General features: G+C 43.1%; 1 protein-coding gene across 3 annotated transcripts in view; it reads right to left on the reverse strand.

Moving 5' to 3' along the window:
- The window catches only part of PDE1C (phosphodiesterase 1C), a 507283-nt gene extending 488306 nt beyond the window's left edge, over positions 1–18977 (reverse strand). Inside the window, exon 1 of one of the 3 annotated variants that reach the window (XM_043589209.1) lies at positions 18848–18977. In XM_043589209.1, the coding sequence (XP_043445144.1) occupies positions 18848–18932 (85 nt within the window). In that variant the 5' untranslated portion in view covers positions 18933–18977. The remainder of the gene's footprint in view (positions 1–18847) is intronic. The other 2 variants (XM_043589210.1, XM_043589212.1) reach the window with 2 other exon arrangements.
- Positions 18978–19933: the final 956 nt, after the last annotated feature.

Consider the following 19933-nt stretch of genomic DNA (forward strand, 5'->3'; position numbering starts at 1 on the left):
TGGTGTAAGAAAGGGGTCCAATATCATTCTTTTGCATGTAGCTGTTCAGTTTTTTATTGAAGAGACTGTCTTTTTCCCATTGCATATTCTTGTCTCCTTTGTGGAAGATTAATTGATCATATAACCATGGGTTTATTTCTGGGTTCTCTATTCTGTTCTATTGATCTATGTGTCTATTTTTGTGCCAGTACCATACTGTTTTGATTACCACAGCTTTGTAGCATATCTTGAAATCTGTGATTGTGATGTCTCCAGTTTTGTTCTTCTTTTTCAGGAGTGTTTTGGATATTCAGGGTCTTTTGTAGTTCCATATAAATTTTAGGATTGTTTGTTCTACTTTTGTGAAAAATGTTATTGGTATTTTGATAGGATTACATTAAATCTGCAGATTGCTTTGGGTAGTATGAACATTTTAATAATATTTGTTCTTTCCATCCATAAGCATGGAATATCTTTCCATTTGTTTGTGTCACCTTCAATTTCTTTCATCAGTGTTTTATAGTTTTCAGAATATGGGTCTTTCACCTCTTTGGTTAAATTTATTCCTAGGTATTTTATTAATTTAGGTACAGTTGTAAATGGGATTGTTTTCTTAATTTCTTGTTCTGCTTCTTCACTATTAGTGTATAGAAATGCAATGGATTCCTGCATATGAACTGTGTATCCTGTGACCTTACTGAATTCATTTATCAGTTCTGGGAGGTTTTGGTGGAGTCTTTAGGGTCTTTTACATATAATGTCATGTCACCCGCAAATAGTGAAAGTTTTACTTCTTCCTTACCAATGTGGATGCCTTTTATATATTTTTTCTTATCTGATTGCTGTGGCTAGGATCTCCAGTACTATGTTAACTAATGGTCATGAGAGTGGACATCCTTATCTTGTTCCTGATCTTATAGGAAAAGCTCTCAGTTTTTCACCATTCAGTATGATGCTACCTATGGGTTTTTCACATATGGCCTTTATAATGTTGAGGTATGACCGACCTCTCTAAACTTACTTTGTTGAGGGCTTTCATCATGAATGGATGTTGTACTTAGCCAAATGCTTTTTCCACACCTATTGAAATGATCCTATGTTTTTAACCTTTCTCTTATTGCTGTGATGTAGCACCTTGATGGATTTGCAAATACTGAACCACCCTTGCATGTCAGGAATAAATCTCAAGTGATCATGGTGAATGATTTTTTTAATGTATTGTTGGATTCAGTTTACAAATATTTTGTTGGGAATTTTTTTTGCATCTATGTACATCAGACATATTGGCCTGTGGGTCTCTCTCTCTCTCTCTCTCTCTCTTTTCAGTAGTGTCTTTATCTCATTTTGGTATGAGGGCAATTATGGCTTCATAGAATAAATTTGGAAGCTCTCCTTCCTCTTCTATTTTTTGAAATAGTTTGAAAAGAATAGGTACTAACTCTTCTTTAAATGTTTGGTAGAATTCACCTGTGAAGCTATCTGGTCCTGGGCTTTTGTTTGTTGGGAATTTTTGATTACTGATCCATTTCATTGATGATAATTAGTCTGTTTAATTTTTTTTATTTCTTTCTGATTCAGCTTTGGAGGGTTATGTTTCTAGGAGTTTATCTATTTCTTCTAGGTTGTCCAATTTGTTGGCATATAATTTTTCATAACATTCTCTTATAATCTTTTGTATTTCTGTGGTGTCATTCATTTCTGATTTTGTTTGAGTTATCTCTCTCTCTGTCTCTCTCTGTATGAGTCAAGCTAAAGGTTTATCAATTTTGTTTATCTTTTCAAAGAACCAGCTCCTGGTTTCATTGATCTATTAGTTTTGTCTTAGTTTCTAGTTCATTTATTTCTGCTCTAACTTTATAATTTCCTTCCTTCTGCTGGTTTGGAGTTTTGCTGGTTCTTCTTTTTCTAGCTCCTTTAAGTGTAAGGTTAGATTGCTTATTTTAGGTTTTTTTTGTTTGTTTGTTTTGTTTTGTTTTTTGCTTCTTGAGGTAGACCTGTATCACTATAAATTTCCCTCTTAGAACAGCTTTTGCTGCATCCCAAAGATTTTTTTACTGTTGTATTTTCATTTTCATTTGTCTCCATGTATTTTTTTATTTCCTCTTTGATTTCTTGATTGACACATTCATTGTTTAGTAGCGTGTTATTTAATGTCCACATATTTGTGTTCTTTCCATATTTTTTCTTGTGATTGATTTCTAGTTTCATAGTGTCATCAGAAAAGATGCATGGTATGAATTCAATCTTTTTAAATTTGTTGAGACTTGTTTTGTGGCCTAACATGTAATCTAATCTGGAGAATGTTCCATGTGCACTTGAAAAGACTGTGTATTCTGCAGTTTCAGGATCAAATGTTCTGAATATATCTGTTAGATCCATTTGGTCCAATGTGTCTTTCAAAGCCACTGTTTTCTTGTTGGTTTTCTGTTTGGATCACCTATCCATTGATAGATGGAGCTGTAAAGTCTCCTATTATTATTGTATTTCTATCTGTTACTTCCTTGATGTTTGTTAATAGCTGCATTATGTATTTGGGTGCTCCCATAGTTCAGTGCATAAATATCTACAATTGTTACATCTCTTTGTCAGATTGTTCCTTTTATGAATATATAGGGCCCTTCTTAATCTCTTGTTTCAGTTTTTATCTTGAATTCTATTTTGCCTGATATAAATATTGCTACCCTGGCTTTTTTTTCACTTCCATTTGCATGAATAAATGCTTTACTGCCCCTTCACTTTCAATCTGCATGTGCCTTTAGGTCTGAAATGACTCTCTAGTAGGCAGCATATAATTGGGTCTTGTTTTTTTGGGTTTTTTCCTCCATCCCCTCACTCTATGTCCATTTCTTTTTTTAATGAACTTTTTTTAATTTAAATTTTAGTTAGTTGATCTCAGCTGAAGTAACTTCTTACTAAACACATTGCCAAAGGCAAGGGAAACAAAAGCAAACATGAACTATTGGGACTTCATCAAGATAAAAAGCTTCTGTACAGCAAAGGAAACAGTCCACAAATCGATGTCTTTTGATTGGACCATTTAGTCCATTTACATTCAAAGTAATTATTGATAGGTATGTTTTTATTGCCATTTTGTTACCTGTTTTATGGTGGATTTTGTAGTTCTCTGTTACTTCCTTCTCTTGCTCTTTCTCTCATGGTTTGTTGGCTTTCTTCAGTGATACACTTAGCTTCCTTTCTTTTTTTATTTTTGCCTATTACTGGTTTTTGATTTGCAATTACCATTCAGTTTATTTATAACATCTTATGATTTTAACAGTCTATATTAAGTTGATGGCCTGCTTAAATTTGAACACATTCTTTGTTTTAATGTTCATTTATTAATTTTTGAGAGAGAGAGAGCAGGGGAGGGGCACAGAGAGAGGGAGACAGAGAATCCCAAGCAGGTTCTGACAGCAAAGAGCCTGATATGGGGCTTGAACTCACAAACTGTGAGATCATAGCCTGAGCCAAAATCAAGAGTCAGACACTTAACCAACTGACCTATCCAAGCACCCCTGAACCCATTCTTTTATTTTTTTTTAAAAAAAAGTTGATTTACTTATTTTGAGAGAGACAGAGACAACATGAGTAGGGGACAGGCAGAGAGAGAGGGAGAGGCAGAGAATCCCAAGCAGGCTCCACACTGCCAGCTCAGAGACCAAAGCAGGATTCAAACCCACAAAGCCGTGAGATCATGACCTGAGCTGAAACCAAGAGCTGGATCCTTAACCAACTGAGCCACCCAGGCATCCCTCTGAACCCATTCTTTCTCTTCTTCTCCCCCTGCCCAGTTTTAGATATATGGTGTCATACTTTATATCCTTGTATTTTGTGAATCCCTGGACTGATATTTATAGATATACTTGATTTTACTGCTTTTGAGCTTCCTACTTTTCTTACTCCTATTTATGGTCTTTACACTCAAAAAGTCCTTTTTAACATTTCTTATAGGGTTGGTTTAGTGGTCATGAGTCCCTTTAACTCTTGTTTGTCTAGGAAAGTCTTTATCTCTCATTCTATTCTGAATGATAGCCTTGCTGGATAGAGTATTCTTGGCTGCAGGTCTTTTCTTTCAGCATTTTAAATATATCATGCTGCTCCCTTATGGTGTGCAGTGTTTCTACTGAAAAATCCCCTGATAGCCTTATGAGGTTTCCCTTATAAGTAACTGTTGTCTTTTCTCTTTCTGCTTTTAAATTTTTCTATCACTACTTTTTGTCTTGGTGTGAACCTCCTTGGGTTGATTTTGCTGGGGGCTCTCTGTGCCTCCTGGATCTGGATTTCTGGTTTTTTCCCCAGACTCAGGAAGTTTTCAGCTATTATTTATTCAAATATATTTTCTGCCCCCTTTTCTCTTTCTTCTCCTTCTAGGATACCCATAATGTGAATCTTATTACACTTGATGGTGTCACTAAGTTCCTTAAGTCTAATTTAAGTTTTTATTATTATTTTTTCTCTCTCCTGTTCAGCTTGATTGTTTTTCCATTACTCTATCCTCCAGGTCCCTGTTCCATTCTTCTGCTTCCTCTACTCTACTTATTCCATGTAGTGTATTTTTAATTTCAGTTATTGAGTTCTTCATCTCGGGTTCTTTTTTATGTTTTCTATCTCTTTGTCAAGGGTCTCAATGAAGCCCCCTACTCTTCTCAAGTCCAATGAGTATCTTTATGACCATTACTTTAAGTTCACTATCAGGCATGCTACTTATCTCCATTCCATTTAGCTCTCTTGCTGTGATTGTGTCCTGTTCTTTCCTTTGGGACACATTCCTCTGTCTCTTCATTTTGTTTAACTCTATGTGTCTGTTTCTGTTAGGAAAGTTAGCTACCTCTCCTGCTCTTAAAGTAGTGGCCTTATGAAAAAGAGGTTTTGTAGTGCCTTGCAGTGTAACATCCCCTGTTCACCAGAACCTGGTGCTTCAGGGATGTCTCTTATGTGTATTGTGTGCTCCCTACTGTTGTGGCTGAGTTGCATTTGTTTTTAGTCCAGTTGATTGCAATGGCCTTCTGCCTATTGTGGACAGGGTTTGGTCCCTGTGTTGCTAATGGGCCAGTCTGGGGCTGCCTTGGGCTTGACTTGAGGCAGACCAGGCATTTGTCAGTAGCACTGAACTACAAGACATGTAGTTTTCCATGTAGGCTTTCCATGTTATCTCTTGAGAAGTCTTCATTTTGGGGTGGTGCCTGCAATCAGATCAGATGTCTGCCTCCAGCCCACTGATAAGGCTGAAATTGAGCTGGTGTGTGTGGTTACCTCCTCAGTGCAGGAGTCACTTTGGAGTGGTACCAGGCCCTGTCAGAACTGCTTACACACTGCTAGGCTTGTGGCACCACTTTGGATGGGCTCCAGTCAAGAGCATATTGGAGGGGGAAGGACAGCAGGAGAACACAGGGGCAGGGCACACAGTGTTAGTTAGGTCTGCACAGGTCTATTGTTGGAGGAGACCTGGAGCTGTTTCAGAAAACTCCTGCCACAGGGCTGAAGGGAATCAGTCCTCAGGAGAGCATGGAGGCAAGGTGCACGTGCCAGAAAGGCCCAGAAGGTAGGGAGTTGGAGGAGGTAGATCCACAGAAGCATACAGGGGCACAGCAAGCAGTATTAGCAAGTTAGGTAGTGAGTTTTGGCATCATGCTGGTTCCCACAGGTGTCTATGTGTCTATGCTGGAGGGCAAAACGGTGCCCACCAGGTGCTTTGTTCCTGGAGGAGTCTCCAAATGATCCCTGTCCCTCCAACACATGCTCTGAGATTAGGAAACAAATCGCCCTCCCATATACCCCAGGTGCTTTTCAACCTGGGGCTTCTATGATGTACCTCCACAGGACTGTTGTGCTGTCTCTTTAAGGGCAGGGACTCAGTTGTCCATCCCCCTCCCAGCTCTCCAAGAGCCAAGCCCACTGATTTTTAAAGTTCTAGGTTTTAAGCCCAGCTGATTATAGGAATTCACAAAATTTGGCCCTTCTGGTTTTCAAAGTTAAATGTGATGAAGAGATTCATCTTCCCCATGCTAGTTCCCCATGTCTGGGGTGCCTGATGTGAGGGTCTGTTTCTCTCCTCTCTTTGCATCTACAGCACCTCTCCCTCCTATGGACGCTCTCCATGGGTCCATTCACCTCCTAACTGGGTACGCTTTGATGTGGCTTTTCTCTACATTTAGCTGTGGAGAGTCTTCTCTGTCAGTCTTTGGGTCATTTTCTGGGTTATTTACATTGATGTGGGTGTTTTCTAATTGTATCCATGGGACAAGTGAGGTTAGGATCTTCCTACTCTGTCATCCTCCCCAGAAGTCCTGCCATCTTCCCCAGAAGTCTGCTACTGGACAGTTTTAAACTAGAGGGCAGAGAGATCAGTTGTATGTTCCAAAAGAATATTCTATTTGCTGTATTGAGAAGAGTGTGGAGGGAGGCCAGCTGGGAGGTAGGGAGACCACTTGGAAATATTGCAATGACTCAGTGAGAGAAGAAGAGGGTATGAACTACTGCAGGGGAGGTGGGGGTGGGGAAAATGAATAGGAAAAAGTTTAGAGAAGAAAATCAACAGGAGTTGATGGCTACTTAGGTGAGATGGAGAATTGGGACACAGGAAAAGTGGTTCTCAAATTACTGCTTCAGGTGCCTGAGCTTTCTGAAATGAAGAAACTGGATTTGAATCACTTGTTCTGAAACAAGTCATTCTGACTTCTTGAAGCCCCAGTTTCTCCACCTGCAAAATGGAGCTGCTCATAGTTTTCCTGCAGGGTTACTGGTAAATCAAATGAGTTGATACTTGGGAAAGTATTTCACAAATAGTAAAACCTTGTTTTTATCATCATCAACACAGGGGCAATAACTTGCACAATAACTGTATAATCACCCCCCAAAAAACAGCCTCCTTGAAATCATCACTAAGACTAGGCTGAGAGTCTTACAAAAGTGGCCTAAATTCTACATCTTTTAAACTTTTTTTCACTGTCTTAAATAGTTGGCCTCATGAATGACCCAGATGAGAAAGGAAGAAAAGGCATCTTGGAAGGTTGGGTTTCCCTAGGGCCCAGCAAATGTTGGGGACCTGCTTCAGCACAAAGTCCTGCTGACTCCCTCTTTAAGAGATGTTGGATTCCCCTTCAATGCTTACTAACTTATCAAAATTTGAAAATGTAAAGTAACTTCCAACTGTTTAAGAAAGATGAGTCCCTAGACACAATGAGCCATACTTTATGACTACAGGATCAGCATCTAAGTCAGCCAAAATACCTTCAGGTTTGGCATGAACTAAGGAAGAAGAAAAGGGAAGGCAAAGCAACTAAGATTTATAAACACTTGGGATGGTATCATTACTGGGCCAACATTTTATAAATGTCATATTTATACACAGATATTATTATTCTTACTTTACAAGGTTCAGAAAGGTAAAGAGAGTAGTCAGACACCTCATAAATAGTGAATGAACATCAGAGCTCATCACTTCAACTTCTGATTTGTCCAAAAGAAGGGATATTCTTCCTACCTTATACACTACAATGAGTCTTTGAGATGATCATCTCCAATAGTCAAAATGTCTGATGAATAAAATATATAATTCAGCAGGTCCAACATAGCATTCCAACCCAAAAAATAACAAAACAGGAAAAAAGTGCTGGACCTGGACTCTGAAGACCTGCACTGAAACCCTCACTCATCAGGAACTGCTCCATTTGCAACCCCACTTATAAAAGCCAGATGAAACCACCTTAAAGGTCCTTTATTAAATGCTAGACAGATGCTGGTAGTTACTAGTGACACAAGTCTAGGATAACTGATCCTTCTCTTGTTTTCTTCTCGAAGCTCATGGAATCACACCTGAGATACTCTATGCCATCACCAAGAAGAGAGAAAGCACGCTGTCTGAAGAAGCAGAAAGATAAAGCAAATCAATCAATATGACTTCCTCCCAGAGAAACAAACCTCCGCAGGAGCCAGTAAGGATTGATACTCCTAGATGGAATTTTGAGTGGTTTGGACCTTTGTCCAGCAGATACTGCGCTCCCATAAATATAAACCAACTTCCAGTAACTCTGCTTCCAAGCCCCCCTTTCCCAGGGCTCCTTGGGGAAGGCCTGGTTCTCAGGCCAAGCTCCCACCACACTCCAGAGCCTGCCTGCCAAACAGCACAGGAAGTGCCAACCAGCTCTCCCCAGAGCAGCTGGCACCAATTACCCAGACCCTGCTGGAAGAACTCGGCTGGGGTAAGGCAGGCACTCCAGATACCGGCCTGGTTGGAAATCCTATACTAAAACAAAGACAGCCTTGCAGCCTTGCCAGCACTCAACATAAGTGGCTGGTAGGGGTCTGTGGGAGGCAGCCAGGGGGCAGGCTGGTGAGCCCCATCCAGGGAAGCAGCTGTGGGCCTGGGAGACTTGCCCACTCCCTGATTGCAGGGCCTCTCCATCATCACAACCAACAGCTACCAATTATTGGGCACCTAGAGTGAGCTAGTTTCTTACATTCCTCATCCTATTGAACTCTCCCAACACAACAAAGAAGAAATTGTTATCCCATGTACAAATAAGGAACATGAGGTTCAAACAGATTCTTTTCCACAGTCACAGGGACAGGACAGGCTGGCACTGGGCCTAGTGCCCACGTCTCCTGCATCACTTTCCTTTCCACCTACCATCCTGGCCTGGGAGAGCTAACCACCTAAAAAGGGCCTGGACATTAGGGACTCACTTTGCAAAGCCATCATAAGTGACACATTAAATCCTAAAGATGATAAACTAGTTGAAAAGATGGGAACATTTGTAGGTCCTCCATGGATTCATCGCAAAAAACTGTACAGCATCAGGACACCAATGCCCAAGGACACAAAAGTGAATGTCTTTTGCAGGAAATGCCAATTTTGAACAACAGAAAGTGGAAGACTAAGGTCATAATTACAGCTTTTCAAAGAACAGTATATACAAGTATTTGATCAAGCAGGACTCAGAGTTGCTTATTACTATTATCTTCATGATAACAATGTTATTTTAGAAATACGTCATCATTATGGATATATTATGGATATATATATATGGATATTTATAATAATATCACAAAAATACTATTATAACAAACATTCACACAGAACTTACTATGTACCACATGCTGTTCAGAGTGCTTGATATACATTAACTCTTTTAATCCTCCAACAACCCAAGAGACAGGTAATATGATTATCTCCATTTAACAGATGAGCCCATTGAGATACAGAAAGGATAAGTAACTTGTCCAAGATCACACAGCTAATAAACTGTGAAGTCAAAATTCAAACCAAGGTAGTCAAGTTCCAGAATCTATGTTCTTAACCTCTATATAGACTGCCTCTCAAATTCAGCAAGCATTTATTAGGCAGAACCCATGCGAGGTGCCCCCATAAATATTATCTATTACACATTTATTGTTCATAACAAGCAAATCTAGGAACATGAATTGAAACCATAAAGACTTCCTATACCACCAGAATGGACCCAACCCTGCTGACAAACACCTGGAAATCTCCACCCATGTCCCACTAGGATTTGATCTCATAAAGGAGAAATGGCTGGAAGGTCCAGTCAGCTACACAGCCACTTGCCTTTGGTTCCTTCCTTGAGTCTAGCTCAGTGATTATCAAACTCACTATGAGTGAGAATTATCATATACAATTATATACACACAATCTAGGCTACTTACTCCAAGAATAGTTTCAACTCTTCACTAGTCCTACATCCAATTTACCTCTGCTTTGCTCTCAACTCTGCAAGGCATCTTTCACCAGAAATCCCAGCGCATCTCATTTAGCCATTCCCCTGTGCCTTCCCACTCTGCGAAAGCTATGGTGGCCTTTAGGACTCAAAAGCTCACCTCCTTCCCAAGAGGCAGGAACTACAGAGATATCCTTAACCAACCAGTTCATTTGCAAATGGAGAAACTGTGATGTCCATGTTAAGTGACTTGATGAGCATTAAAGAGCAAGTTAGTAGGAAATGAACCCCAACCCTCAATTCTGAGTCCATTATGTGTTTTCCAACATACTGTGCATTTCTCCCCCTGCCCACCATGGTTCCCCTGCCTTTGCACAGTGCCTAGTTCAGTGCTATAGTCAGCAAATGTTTATTAACTTCCAATGATTGTGGTGCTATAGACTAAATGTTTGTCTCCCCAAAATTCATACGTTGAGCCCTAATCCCCAATGTGATGATATTAGGAGGTGGGGCCTTTGGGAGGTAACTAGGCCATGAGGATGGAGCCCTCATAAATAGGATTAGCACCGTTTTAAAAGAGACCCTAGAGAGGTCCCTCAATATTTCTGCCACACGAGGAAACAGTGAGAAAATGGCCATCTATGAAGCAGGAAGCAGGCCCTCACCAGACACCAAATCTGCTAGAGCCTTCCCAGCCTTCAGAACCATGAAAAATAAGTTCCTCTTGTTTAAGCCACCTGGTCTGTGGTATTCTGTTACATCACCCCAAATGGACTGAGGCAATGCCTAGGAACTCCACTTGCATTTTATCTCATTTAACTTCCCAACTCAGCAAGGTAGATACTACTTATTATGTCCACTTATAGCTTAGCCATGTGATGTCACCTCTCCAAAATTACAACAAAAGGAAGATGGGGTTTGGAAAATGAACCCCAAGTGTCTCACTCCAGAGCTTGTTATATTCTAAACTCTACTGAGTCCAATTTAACCATCCTGATCCCCTTTTTCTCCCTATGTCCCAGGATGGACTCGTAAGCCTGGCTCAGAAGGTCATTCCTGTAATTCTGGAACTACTCCAACTTCTCCATAGCCCCACGTGGATTCTGCCAGGTCAGTGGAGGTTGGGTAGACATTCCAGGTACACTGTGTGGCCCAGGGAGGGACATCAGTCCATAGATGGCAGAAGAGTGCCCAGTGCACACTTTGCTCTTGTTCCTATCTGGTGTCAGGGGCCAGCACAGTTGTACAGGGCTTCCTGGGGGCCACCACCCCACACCGGCACAGGCCAACAGTGATCCACCTCTGAGCCTGCTCCAGAGCATACCCACAAACCCTCAGGATCACGCCACCAGCCCTCACCCACTCCCAGCCAGAGCCAGCTCTAGTCACGGCATGATTTCAGGTGAAGGGAAGGCACTCCGAGCAAAAGAGGCACAGTGTGACAGCCAGGTGCTATGCGTGGCACTTCACTCCTCAGGCTGTGGCTTACCCACAAGGAAGGTGGTATTACCCCCTTTGTCCTGAGAAGGAAATCGAAGCTCAGAGAGGCTAGCTGACTTGCCTGGCCAGCACAATAAGCCCTTGCGTGACTCCAAAGCCCAGGGTTTCTTACCACAAATGCAACCTCTTTGCTGACACATATCCCTAAAACTGTGCTCCAGTAGCCGGCTGACAATCAGAACCCCACTGGGAGAGCCTCATTCCTCAAGCTAAAGACACAGCTTCCCTTTGTGGAAGTGCAAGTGCTGTGAAGAGGGGGCACAAGTTTTAACCAGTATGAAGTCTTCCCTAATAATAAGAAGCATTTTAACGGCATTTTAGAGTTAAAGCAATTTTTTCATGCATAACTTCACCTGATCCTCACCACAGCTGCATAAATAAGACTCATACTCCCCATTTCACATGAGGAAACTGAGGCTCAGAAAGTGATTTTCCCAAAATGCAGAATGGGGTCGGGGAGATGGGTACCGGAGCAGAGACAGCAAGCCCTGGGTGGTGTGACCCCCTCGTTCCACACACTGCTTCACCTCACTCTGTCCAGTCTTCTCAGAGATGGGAGGAGGAGGGAATTAGGTCCATGGGTACTGGGAGGTGGCTGCAGAATATTTTGCCTTGGGTCCTTATTCAGTTCTTTGCTCCCTAACATCACTCCCAACCAAGTAGGCAATGTCCAAAGGTCTTGCCTCCACCCAGACAGACAAGCAGGCTGACAGAAGGCAGACAGGACACTTAGCCAAGAGAGCACTGAGACCAGACTGGACTGAGAAAGTTCTGAGCCATATGCACCAAGGGAGACCAGGGGCTTCTATACCTGGGCTGGAGAGTGGACCCCACCCCCGGTGCCTGCAGCCAAGTCATCCTGGCCTAGTTTACCACTGAGCCCTGCTCTGTGACAGGAGCATCCACCAGCAGACCTCTTCTACTTAGCTTGGGTTCCCAGCTCCTGCAATCCAAGGGTGTGGCAGGGAACCCTCACTCCCAGCCCCCTGGGCCTCTACTGTCTAGGGGCCCCTTGTGTTTCCTCCTCTGGGACAACCCCGCAGAGAGAAACATAGGGTGAAGGAGATAGTGGCAGTTGCTACAGGAAACGCATCCCACTGTTAGCAACACCGCTTCTGTACAGGCCTAGAATTTTCCCCACTACCACTTTCATTTTTGAAGGAAGCAGCTTCTTTGCCATGCACCCCACCATTTCACATCCTCCCAGTCCATGGCTTCACCCATTTCCTTCTGACACCCTAGAGGTCATCACTGAAGGGAGAAGGGAAGTGAGAGCCCTCCTGGAGCCCCATTTTCTCATCTGTAGAATGAGTAGTGAGGAGTACCAAAAGAGATCAAGTGAGGCCCACCCAGGTGGTTTGAAAAAAAAAAAGGTGTTTTTCTTTTTTGCAAACATATTTCATTTTGGGGGTAATGTTGTGTATTTATATTTCAGGCAGCCTTGTGGAGAAAGTAAAAATCTGTGAATGCACTTAATACAAACCCAAATAGATATCCAAGCCCCAGAAGACAAGGAAAGTTCTGGAAAACAAGACTACTGCAACTCCCTCCAAATCCATTTGTTCCATATTCAAATGCTAGTTCACAAAGTACCTGACCAGAGTCCAATTACACTTGAACTTCAACATATGGCCTTCAGTTAATACTAATCATTATAATGACCTGCTACAACTGAAAATTCAATAGTTTCCTAGGGATGGAACACTCAAATCACAAATGCTGGATGACAGTCAGTGCTTTCTGATACGGCACATGTTCACCTTCATCGTCTTATTTCCAAGACCTCTTGACCACATACCTGACTTCATGACCTGAGAAAAGTATGTAAAGAGGACACAAAATCATTTGCCTTGGGATATGGAGAATGATCAGACTGATGAGGCAGCCCTGGTGGGAAGCAGACTAACGGACCTTGTTTCTTCAAACCTGATACTCCTCCCAGGAGCAGTCCAGTCTCACCTGTGACAATGCTCCAACGCTTTGTGGTTCTGCCCCAGCCTGTGCTGGCCCAACAGACCTGGCAAACTCCCTGGCCTCTCTTCATCGGGATGACAATGGGTTCCCAGGCTCAGGCAGAAATAAAGTACACAGTGGGAGGCAGCATGGTGTGAGGCAAACCCTGGGCTGACAGGTCAGAGCAGATGTGGTTTGAACCCCACTCTACTATTTCCTGGCTTGTGACTTTCAGCAAATCATTCCCTTTCAGAGTCTTAGGAGTTTCTTCTCCTAAAGTCGGGGTCATAACAGATAACTTTCAGAATTGGAAAGGTGATAAATGAGCTGAGTAAAGCACCTAGTTCAGAGCCCGGTCCAAACCGCACAGCTACACGTGACATGTGGCGGCACTGGTTCTCAGCCTTGACCATCAATATCCCAAAGTCCCTGAAGCCAGGGCATAGGCTCCTTTAGGAGCCTCAGGCTTCCATGGAAGAGGGAACCCTCACAGTTTTTCTCCATAGGGATGTTACTAGTGTTTAGGAAAATTCCTCATTGTGCAGGACTGTACCTTACTTACTCTGCAGAAAATTTAATTCCTCTGGGCTTTGCTCACTGTCTTAGAGCCTGTCCACAGCCCCCTACCATGCAACTACCAAAAGTGCACCATGTATGTCCAAACAGCCTCTGGGGTGTATCACCCCTGTGGAAAAGCATAGCTGAAGCCTTCTCCCTGCCAATCTGAACCAGAAGTGGATGTCTCTCCTTAGTTCAGAAATGTCCATTCAACAGAGAGTTTTTTCAGGAGCCCTCCAAACAAACTTTATTCTTGACCTTGATGCAGGGTGGGTCACATATCTCCTCCTGCAGAACTCCCAAGACCTCCATGACCTCATCCGCTTCCCCTATTAAGAATGTCTTCGGGTGCCTGGGTGGGTCAGTCAGTTAAGCATCTGACTCTTGATTTCGGCTCAGGTCATGATCTCAAGGCCATGAGTATGAGCATCGGGCTCCATACTGAGCATGGAGCCTGCTTGGGATTCTCTCAATCTCCCTCTCTCTCTGCCCCACCCCTGCTCACACATGCTTTCCCTCTCTCTCTCTCTCTTTCAAAAATAAATATTAAAAAAAATCTCTTGAATCACCAGTACCATGAGTTCCTTTAGTAAAGTCCTTTGACCTAGAAATTTTGCATTTGTTAATCTAGACTACAACAGGAGGTAGTTCCTATTGACAATGTCAGTCACTTGAGAAAAGGAGCAATCTGGGAGGGACCAGGATCTCATGAGGATTCTTCTCTCACATGGTAAGAGAGGGACTGTCTACCTACTCTGCCCTGCAGAAACCATGTAAGTAGCTGGTGTAGGGGCTAAGGGCATGTTGCCCCAAAATGTGTTACTTTGGCATGCAGATTATTTTGAGCTGAAAACAATCAAGGCCCAAAGACTTAGAAACTTTGACCTCCCCCTAACTGCCTAAAAGTTAGAGGACCTGCTCCAGGAAGAGAGCCATCAACAGAGATAACTACAGTATGATATGAACTAGGGGTGGTAGACAGAGAGGAGCCTAACAAAGTCTGTTTGTTAAAATTGCTCTCTATGCTTCATTGATTCTGAATGGCCCAGCAAACATTTGTTTACTAAACATTTACTCTTTTTCATCTTCCTGTCAATTGCTTTCCTTCCCTTTGAAGGAAAGGACCCCTATGTCCTTCTCCTTAGTTCAGGATGGCATATATACCTCGTTTTGTCTGTCTGTCTTTGGAATCTCATGTCTGTGTGGATTCCCAGTATGTACATAATTAAGTTTAATTTTCTTCTCCTCATCTGTCTCATGTCAGTTTGATTCTTAGTTCAACTAGAAGAGCCTTCAAAGATAGAGAAAATTTTTTCTCCCTAACATTGGTAACAATGGGTGAGGACTGCAAGATGTCTCTATGTTTCAAAGTAAGTCTTAACCACCACATACTGATGTTGTAGGAATATGAGTCCTCCTACTTGGAAGAAATATTGTTAATATACATGACAGTCAGCACTTGCAAACTACATATATATATAGAGAGAGAGAGAGACAGAGGGACAGAGGGAGAGAGACAGAAAGACAGCAAGAGAGAGGTACCCTTGAATATATGGGGGTTAGGGGCACCAATGCCTCACACAACTGAAAATCCACATATAACTTAGATTCCCTAAAAACTTAACTACTAATAGCCTGCTGCTGACTGGAAGCTATATTGATAATATAAATGTTGATTAACACATATTTTGTATGTTATATGTGCAATATACTATATTCTTACAATAAAGTAAGCTAGAGAAAAGAAATGTTATTAGGAAAATCATAAAAAAAAGGAAAAAATGCATTTAACAGTATTGTACTGTATTTACTGGAAAAAATCTGCATATAAGTGGACCAATGCAGTTCAAACCTGTATTGTTCAAGGTCACCTGGATATGTATATAGCTGTATATATAAACACACACAGGACATATATGTTCATGTGCATATATAATATATATTACCGATATATATTAATTATATAATTATGTGATTAATATCAAGTAATTGCAAGTTACATAATTAACATACTGTGTTACAATTATATATTATTTATAATTAATATATTAATTTATGTATATTAATAATATTATTATGTATAATATTATGTAATTAATAATAATATAATTAATATATTAGTTATATGTATAATTAACATGTATTATATACTGTACCTTAAGAGTAACTGCAAATTAAAATAAATAATAAAATCACCCAGAGAAAAAACATATAGGCCAAGGACATAAAAAGACAATTTTACAAAAGAAGTAAAATAACACGTGGAATTGAGATACTTCTGTCCACTTCTCAAACCAACAACTTTTTTTAAAATTACAGTGTCTGGATTCATGGGAGAATACGAGCAGCTTGACCAACTGCTGGTGGGAACATAAGCTGGTATTTCCAGAGGTGAGTTGAACAATCAGTGTGTTTTAAAATCTTTAGAAATATACATAGAATTGGACCAAGCAGCTATACTTCTAGAAATGTATCTTCACAAGTATTTATGGATGTCCTCAGGGGCTCCTGGGTGGCTCAGTCGGTTAAGCATCCAACTCTTGGTTTCAGCTCAGATCATGATCTCATGACTTTGTAGCCTGAGCCTCAAATGGGCTCTGCACTGACAGTGCAGAGACTGCTTGGGATTCTCTCTCTCTCCCCATCCCTGCCCCTCCCTCGCTCATGCTGTCTCTGTCTCTCTCAAAATAAATAAACTTTAAAAATTATATTTAAAAAATTTTAAGTCTTAGGATATTCTCAAAGATTGTCTTTCTTCATTATTGTGGCAAAAATTAAGACACTAAACAGCCAAAAATTACAAGTGATTCTCTTCCTTTTTGATTATCTGTATTTTCTAAAATGTCTATATTGGCCTAAAATGCCTAAAATGTCTCTTATGGTACTAACTAGTTTCCACTTAGTACATATATGTCACATATATGGACATATGACATCACCTCAAGAATACAAATTCCTTGAATACCAGATTCTAAGTCTGATTTATCTTCATACACTACCCTGTGATATTAGCTTAGGGCCTTGAATAATTACAACAATTGTCATTTATTGAATGTGCACCATATGGCAGGCATTGTGTTAAATTGTCTCTTTTAATGTAGTAAAATTCAATAAGCAGTTGTTGAAGGAAGGAGGGAAGAAGGACAGATGGAAAGGAATGACTGAATAAATGTCCAGAGATCTGAAATAAGCTAGCAGCTCTCTCACCAGCTCACTTTTGAGGTCCCTCCTAACTAGCAGACCATAGTGCCAAATCATTTCTTCCTGTGAGGACAGGAGCAAAAGGACAGAAGGAGTTAGGTGGGGCAGGACGACACTATAAACCTGGGTTTTAGAAGCCACACTTTTTAGAAGATCTCACAGAGAACTACCAGGTAAAACTTTAAAAATCACTTTTAGACGTATTCTTACCAGATTCAAGAAAACTAATATTAACATGACAATGGCCTTTTAATGAATCACTTTTGACCTCGGCAACATTTAATTCATTTCTACAAAAACTCCCAAACAGCCACCATCACCATCAGAGGGTGAAAGATACATCAATTAGACATAGTTTCATAGGTCCAAAATAAGTGATTCAGGGCAGGGTGTGAGCTCTCACAAAGGACTAGGAGGCTAAGGGAGTGCAGAGGGAGAACTTCGTTCTGATGGGGAAGGAGAGCACAGGAGGTGGCAAGTGAGAGGCAGGAGAGACAAGATTTCTCAATGCAGAGTTAGGGAAACAGCATTCCTGCCTGAGGAAATAGCCAGAGCAAAGGCTCAGAGGGCTGGGGCATGGGCAAGGGCAAACAATAAGCATGTAGGAGATACAGATTTGAAGTGACAGTTGGACAGTAAAGGAGAGCCTTGGGAAGCAGGCTAAGGAGTTGAGACTTAATTCTGGAAGCAACGTGTTCAGTCCATGCCCCAGAAATCTTGGGCTACTTCATTAGAAGGAACAAAAGTGGTCTAAAGATGAATTCCTCTCCACTGGTTTCTTGCCCCCGGCAACTTCCTGCTCCTGGGGCAAGCCGGTGCAGCCCAACAAAAAGCAAATTAACACATCCCTCATATTCAAAGGTTTGGGGGTTAAGTTCAGATTTAAAGCCACAGTGACCTGAGCATACACAGAAATAGAGCACCTTGGCACCTGGCTTTGCCCTGTTGTTTTCCAAACTCTGACGTTCCAGAAAGGAAGCCTCCCTGGCTTTGCCCACCTCCTGGGAAGATTAAGAGGCAATCTCTGACCAATTGTTTCAAAACAGTGCACTGTACGGAACCAGTAGTGAGAGCATCAAGAACTGATCTCTTCAAATGCAGCTTCCAAAGGGTTAGCCCTGTGGTCCTGCTACCTCTAATAATCCCTCTGGTACCCCACTTGGTAAAAGGTTTGAGGGGGAAAGGAAACAGGAGGTCCGGAGGACGGGGGACAGCTTTTTTTCAAACATTTCAGTAACATGATACATCTCTCCCTGTCTGCATTCCATGCCTGGCAGTCTCTAGGTTTCTTGGATTGACACTCTCGCTCTCTCGCTCGCTCTCTCTCTCTCCATCTCCCTACTTCCCTCACCTGCCTTTCTCTCTGTGTCCCTATCTCCTTGTTTCGACTTTTGTAAAAACTATCGTTCAATCTGTCTGACTCTATCTCTGTGTCTGTCTCTCTCAACTTCCGCATCTCGTTTCTGTCACTATCTCCACCACTCTGTCATTCTCTCTGTTAGTCTCTGTCTTGGCATCTCTGTCTCTGTGTTTCTGACCTGATGTCTAGGTGTTTCCAATGAATGTCTCTGTGTATCTCTCTCAGTTCTCCCATGTCTCTTTCTGACTCCCCTCTCCCAGCATTTCCAGCTCCACCTCTCCATCTCTTTGCCTCCATCCCCGTCCCTATCCCTCCTCTCCAGTTTGCGTTACTAAAATCTCAGCGAGGAAACAGCAGTTCAGAAAGGTGTAACCCTGAAAGCCGCTTTCAGCGGGCTGCCCGGTCAGAGCGGCGGGAGGGGCGCCGCGGGGACAGCCCCGCGTCGGGCCACTGTCACCGCTCCCCCCCCCCCCACTCCCCCGGGCTCCCCTCGAGAGCGCCCCGCGGCCCAGCCCCGACCCCTGACCGCCTCCCACCCCCGGTTAGAAAGGACCCTCCCCGCCACCGGCCAGGGTGTCTGCCCGAGCCAGGGGTCGGACGGAGGACAGAAAGTTCTCACCGATGGTGAAGCTGTAGCCATCGATGCTGAAAGTGGCGCTCCGGCATTTTTTGAAGCCCTCTTTCCTGTAGCTGGCGTCCGTCATGGCTCGGCCGGCGGCGTCCCGGGGTTCCCCGCGGCGGAGCGCGCAGCCCCGCGCTCGGCCCCGTCCCCTCCCCCAGCCGCGCGGCGCGCTCTCCCGCAGCCCCGCCGCCTGCCCGCCGCGAGCCCGGTGCGCCCCGTGCGCCGGCTGCGGGTTCGGGGAGCCACCAGGCAGCCGAGGCGCTAGGCGCTAGGCGCGCGGCGCGGTCAGTGCGCGGCGCCACTGCCCCATCCCCAGTGCCAAGTTCCAGGTAGGACGCGAGGAGCGCTGCGACAGGGAGGTGACGCGCGCCTGCCCGGGCGTGTATACCCGTGTATACCGGGGCTCAGGGGGATGCCGAAATCCCTATCCCTTCCACCCTACTCTCCTCGAGTGCTGAAGCCAGCGCGCACGCCTGGTTTCTATCTCAACTTCGCCTTCCCCCCTCTGGGGGCTGGTGGGGTTTGGGGACTCAAGGGAATGGCTAAGATCTGGCGTCGTGCTTCTTCTAGATGTTTTCTCTGGCAGGCAGGAGAGCTCCCAAAAAGCACATCAACAGATGGAAGCAAACATGTAAGCCGGTCAGATGCTGCCAAAGTTTACTCCAAACAAGGAAGTCGGGGGAAATCGCCACGCCCACTTCCTCCCAGCAGCTGTCCCCTCGACTAGCCTGGATCCCTGAGAAGGTTACTTCTCAACAGTCCCTCGCCAGAGATAATTATCAAAGCAACCCACGCGTGTGATTTCACACAGAGGTTGGAAGGTGTGCAACTCCCAACCACGTTCTAGCCCATTCCTAACGGCTGGTCCCAGCTCTCTCCAACATGGTTTTGCCAAACGTTAGACTCCTGGAGTTTGGGGAGGTAAGAGAGATCTTACCAGACAGCCAACCCTCTTGTTATAGATGAGGAAACTGAGGCCGACAGAGGCTTAAATAAGAGATAGATGGAAAGCAGCAGCGTTTAGACATAGTAATTTCACTTTATGACACCAACTCAATCATTGGTTCTTCCATTACCTAAAAT

The sequence above is a fragment of the Prionailurus bengalensis genome, chromosome A2, assembly GCF_016509475.1.
Source record: "Prionailurus bengalensis isolate Pbe53 chromosome A2, Fcat_Pben_1.1_paternal_pri, whole genome shotgun sequence".
NCBI lineage: Eukaryota > Metazoa > Chordata > Mammalia > Carnivora > Felidae > Prionailurus > Prionailurus bengalensis.